Source organism: Tauraco erythrolophus, chromosome 9 (assembly GCF_009769465.1).
Source record: "Tauraco erythrolophus isolate bTauEry1 chromosome 9, bTauEry1.pri, whole genome shotgun sequence".
NCBI classification, from domain to species: domain Eukaryota; kingdom Metazoa; phylum Chordata; class Aves; order Musophagiformes; family Musophagidae; genus Tauraco; species Tauraco erythrolophus.
The window spans coordinates 34,371,431-34,377,430 of NC_141473.1; the positions used below are offsets into that span (position 1 = coordinate 34,371,431).

The 6,000-nt window shown below is 36.9% G+C and overlaps 1 protein-coding gene across 1 annotated transcript in view; it reads left to right on the forward strand.

Moving 5' to 3' along the window:
* The window catches only part of CABCOCO1 (ciliary associated calcium binding coiled-coil 1), a 61,378-nt gene extending 55,972 nt beyond the window's left edge, over positions 1-5,406 (forward strand). The window contains 3 exon segments of the mRNA XM_086616853.1: positions 1,935-2,069; positions 2,455-2,595; positions 5,329-5,406. Of these exon segments, the coding sequence (XP_086472979.1) occupies positions 1,935-2,069; positions 2,455-2,595; positions 5,329-5,406 (354 nt within the window).
* The last annotated feature ends 594 nt before the right edge of the window (positions 5,407-6,000 follow it).

Consider the following 6,000-nt stretch of genomic DNA (forward strand, 5'->3'; position numbering starts at 1 on the left):
TTTCACAGTCTTTTAAAAAAACTTTTGGCTGAATGTTGAGACTATTATGGCTCATTAAAGAGACTAGTTCTGCTGTAATTTAGTTATTTCTTAATGATCCCAGGGTTATTATTAGACACGGAACAGATGAGTAAAGAATAGCTCTCTTTAAAAGGACGCAGTGAAGTAAAAATATTATTCTAAAACAGAACCTCTGAAAATCTTATCCATACTACAAAAATGTATTTGATCAGCCAGGAATTGATTTTAAAAACTTGGTCTAGTTTTTTTTTTACATTCTTTTGTTTTTTGAAATTTGGACTGGGGGGAATAAGTGGAGTAATGATTTAGTCTAAATAAAGAAAATATTTTGAGTGAATAGTTAACTAACTAACCAAAAGATGTTATTTTAAAGAAGCAGAAAGTAATTGTGAATTCTCATCCAATTCAGCTGATATTTTTTACTAAGAAAATATAAGGTAAGAAATCGGAGAAAATGGAAATATTTGCTAAATCAAAGGAGCTCTAGTTTAAAAAGTAAAAAACAGAATTTGAAAACAAAGCTGCTTCTCATTTCAGAAAGAATAGTTAACTTAAGGCTTTTTCATTTTGATGCAAAAACTACACTTTCTGACTATTCCTTTTGTGAGTCTCTAGGCACTAGCACAGTGCTGTAAAATTTGAGTCACAAGTGATACAGGAAAATGCTTTTATAAAATCTGTTTTTCTCCTCACTTAAATTCTGGAAATCTTTCTGCCAATCTTTTGGGTTCTTATAAACATGGACTAATACTATCTACCTTTTTTAGCGAGCTCACACATGACAGGAAATCTTGAAGATGATGACAGAGTCCAAACGTAACTTCTGAAAAGCTTTTAGGACTGTAAATGAGATTTTTGATGCAATAAAGTACAATGGGTGGATCTTACTGTTGATTTTCAATTTTTGCTATCACTTTTGCAAATGTATAGAACCTTTAATATTTTCAGTATGTTTAACTGTAGCAAATGACTCAATAAACCAAATATCAGCCTAGCTATAATTTCAAAGTTATGAGGAAATTAATTATGGGAGCTGCACTTCCTGTTATAGAGGCCCCAAACATACCATTTTCGGATTGTACTCTGTTCCTTGCTCAATCAAAAATGCCTTTTATCACCCTATTAGTCATGTATATTGTCATCCATTTTTTAAAAAAAAAAACACAGCACAAAACCTTGGCCCTTTAGAATTGCAGGACTGCTTTCTGCATCATTGACGAGAGCCCCAGTAAGGACTAAGTGCTGCATCCAGCTACCCTGGGGGGGTAAAAGCCATTTCCTTGTCGAAGCATTCCTGGAGCTGCAGTTCACATGCCAGCAGAATACCAGCGTGGTTCCCATATTCACAGGAAGGAGAGATGGGAGCAAGCTGATGACGCAGCAAAACTTGGGCCGTCAGCAATGCTTAGATTATAGTCACATATTAAAATATTTTTCTTACGACCTTATTTGATGCAGTGTCCCTACGTTACTCCAGCTGACTCCTTTGAAAGGATACCTGAGCGATCAGCTGGGCTCTTTAATTCCAAAATGCAACGAGATCCCTGTTCAGAGTGACAAATTTACATCAGGAAGACTGCATGTTACCCAAGCTCTGTGTTTTCTAAACTTAATTATCCACATGAGTAAGAAGCTGTAGCATTATGAAATTATGAAAATCATCTGTTCTTTCCAAGTATTATAAAGAGAGCCCCTTGAGATGCAACGAGAAATTAAAGTTGATCTATAATAATTTTCAGTATGCTTTCCAGTCCTGAGCACCTGGATACTAACAAAAAAAGGTGGTGTTTTTTGTTGTTTGCCAGCCATTTCATTTCCTTTTTAAAAAAATCTGCAATAAACCTCTGAGCAATAATTAAACCTGAACTACAATTTTTTCTTCTTTTTTTTTTTTAAATTTAAAATATTGCCAGTATGCGATTGAACTTGCCCAACCTGCAGATCCCCCCTTCCCTGCTCTGCTGGAAGAAAGCATACCTTCAGATATTGATTCCTCATTCATAATGTCACCAGCAGCTGCAGAGACAGAATCTAAGATATAGAGTTTTGTTCATTTTCTTTTTCTGAAAGCTATCTGTCTATGAGTCTCCTACCTCATTTGTTCTCATTGAAGCCCAGTCACTAATGATGTTTATTCCCCAGAATATCACGTGTTCCCTTCTAAGATTGAATGAAGTTGCTTTTAGTGCATTAATCAGTCAACAGAGGACACTTGAGACAGTACCTCTGGACTTTCGCCTCATGTGACTTCATAACCTGAGAATCTGCCTGGCCTGGGCAGTAGAAGAGAGACCCTGATGTTCTCGTCGGAGCAGGAGTTCTCAAAAGCAGGCTTTGTGTATTATTGCATGTCTTTGGGCTGACACTGTTTGGTCTTGTAGAGAGCAGGAGGATGTTCGAACTCACATGTTTCTTGTGATTCATTACTGCTAGGGGTCTGATCAAGAGGGTTACCTGGAAGAGCCCTGTCCAGAAGTAGAGTCCTTCGAGGCAGATGCTGTGGCTGGTATCACTGCTGAAGATCAGAAGTCTGCAGTGGGTGAAATCCCAAATGAAACTATTGGCAATCTTGAGGTACTATTACTAGAAAGTTATTCACTAATTCTGTCTGTGGTTAATTAGCTAGCTCAGTCTTAATGAACATAAACTGTATTCGTGCTAAAGCTGGCAAAAAGCCCATCCATATGCTGTAAAAAAACGTGGATTAGCCTCTATAAATAACGCCTAGTTTAGTCACCTTACATGTGATAAGATAAAAAATATTCAGTAATATAACAACATATATTTTCAGCATTACTTTGTGTTAAGAAACGTGGGCCAAATCCTGCTCTGAGTGATGTCGGAGATAGAATTCACTTTCAGGGGTTCAGGATCATCTGGTCTGGTGGAGCATATGCAACGTGTGCTTAATGTAAATTGTTAGATGCCTCTATGTTACACGTCCTTTAATCAGTGTAAGAAATAACACGTTTATGCCAATTCTAGACTTCTTTTGGTAGGTGTATAACTATACAAAAGCTGTCTTAATGGAACAGATCGGATTTCAGTATGTCATCTGCGGGCTCTGAGGAGTCTGGGAGTTCTTTCTATGAGGTTGGTGAAAGGGAAGAAAGCTATTGTCAGTGGACTTAAATTTGTTGTAGGGTGATCTGCTTCTCTACAGGGAGGTCTAAAAATCGAAGCATGTGGAAAGCCAGCAGAGTAGATCATTGTTATTTCACAAACTGCTTCCTCAAGCATATGGAATTACTGAAAGCAAACTAGCTAGAACTCAGTTTCACCCAGGAACTGGGGGAATTTGGTCTTGTTTGCAACAACCGGGTGGCATTAGGCACTTTAAACTTGTGATGCAGCACATCGGACACTGTTGACCAAGCAGCAGTTTATTAAATATCTAATATTTTCTGAAAATAGTATGATATTGATAAATTGCTTTACGTGTATTATGTATGAATGGGGAATTTAAATTGGAATAATGATGCCGTCATTAACTCTGCCTTATTTGATTTCGTATTCCATTTCAACATGTCTTTAGAAACAGGAGAGAATCTCACCTATGTCATCTTATTCCTGTCCCTACCTACAGAAAAAATGAAATGCCTGGTTTTCACTCGACCCTGATTTCATTAGCATCAGTGCTAAGAGGTTTATTTGTTTACAAAAACCGCACAGACTAGAAAAATGCCTTTTTATTTTTTTTTTCTTTTGCAACTCATATATGCAGAAAATAGTTTCATTTTAGTTTTTAAAAGTTCTCCACCAATGTATCACTTGATTTCTCAGTTTTTTGGCCTCTGAGGTAATTTTATCGTTAGATTTTTACCTGGTACATGATCAAACTCATGCCATTTTGTCTTTATGTGAACTGTGGTTTCACAATCTGCATTACGTCTCCAGGAGACACGAGGCATCTGTTGCTCTAGTTCAGTCTAGAAAATAACTTTTAGACTGAAATCACAGCACTGACACTCAGTGATCACAACAGCAGCCATAGTGAGTGTGGTGGCAGCTGATTTTCACTGAAGACAGAATCGGAGGTAGAGGGATATAAAAACTGGACAAGAAAAGGCAGCTGGGGTGGCTGGAAGAGGATTAGACTGGAGGATCAGTCTTCCACTGCAAAGCAGCTATATATACATGCAATGTAAAGGGGTAGGGACATATTTGTTGATGCTTGAGGATGGATTGAATATGGTGAAGGCCATCTCTAAAGATATAAAGTTTAGATAGGAATTCCAGCTTTTTGGTGCTCATCTGAGCTGCTGAGAGCTTTGAAAACATTTTAGTTGTGGTTATGCATTGACAGGTTGCAATAGAGCTGCTAACAGGGATTTCTAGGACTGGCAAGCCAAAAAGTTCTTAAAATGGCAAGTTACTACAAGCTTTTCTAGGCCAAATCCATTCACTTTATCAAAATTACATGAAGTCGATTAAGAATTAAGTTTTGGGGTAGTTTATTTAGAGTCTGTAAAGGACCTTTGAGCCTGTTCCAGTTGTTTCAACAAAACTTTGCGACTTTTGGATAGACTGTCATTCTGCTTCTTCCATTTCTCATTTATTTTTGCCATGATGAATGTTGATATTGAGAAATATACATAAATTCCTCATAACCCCTAGTATTTGTGGCCTTTTTTCCAGTGATCCCACATTGACAAATGCTATAGAATTAAAGATTGCTACGCATTATTACTGCCAAAGATTTCACTAAAATGTGTCACAACCCTTGTACCTTCCCCACAAATGTTACATGGTAAATCGAACGCTCAATGTCTGCAGCAGCTTGGATTTCCAGAATGAGATACACATTCATAATTGTGTTTGTAATTAAGAAAGACAAGGAACATCACAGAAATATGTTTTTTTATTGTTCATTTTCAGTAATGCTTTCTAATTCCGACAATGTTTCAATAAAATGTATTACACTAGAGAACAAACATCTGCAGCAAAGGAAAACAGTGGCAACAACCAAATCCCAAAGCAATTTTTCTGATTTGGTGTTTATTGGTAAAGGCTGTCTGAGAAAACAGGCAAATTAGCCTATCTCCCAAGACAAGGTTACATGAGAAATGGTTGTCCCAGATCACTTCCTGTTCACGGCAGCCGTACCATACGTCGGAATTGTGCGTGGTAATATGATAAAGTGTTATCACATAAGTACAGGCTGAAACATCGCTATGTCTGCAAAACAGGAAGGTGTGTAGGATAATGTCTGTCTTGCTGCACTACAGCGTGTCAAAACCGCAAAGACAATGTGCAGCCTAAGATAGCTCCATCATAACCACTTTTTTCTTCTGATTTTCTTTACAGGCAGAGATAAATGAAAAGCTGCAAATACAAGAAGCAGCTCATAGTTTGAGAACAGAAAAATTAGAAAGTCCTAAATAGCCCGATAAGAAAAGGCGATGTGGAATTTTACAGAAATTGGGCAGTAGGGGATGGCGCACACAGAAGACTGGCTCCCTGCCTGAACGTAATTATTTTTGTATAAAGGAAAATGGTTCTGTTAACATTTACCTAGAAATAGTTCATCGCAGTTCCTCAAACTTACTGTGTTCTGCCAGTGTTGTTACTTAGTTTAGACTTAAGTAGTAGATTATAAACAGAAGGGTGCGTAATTAAAACATGTTGAAGTTCAGTTTATTTCTGAATAGAAATCCTTTTCTTGCACTGTAGGTTTTTTCTCCTTCTTTTTTCAGTTGTGAAATATTTGACAGTTTCTGCTTTACACCCATGTCTTTTTCCAGGAAATTTTGCTAGAAAGAGAGAAGGCATCATTTTGAGGTATTGCCGATATAATAAGGAGAGAATTTAATTAATGTGTAATTACAGACTTTTCACTGTAGCTATTCATTCATAATACGTCTATTATTTCATTTAAAATTGCTTCCTAAGCTTTAAAATGAATTTAATATCTTACGCTTCTTTATTTCCACCATATTAAAATTGGTTAAATGAAGAGTTTGCACTTTTACGGTGTTC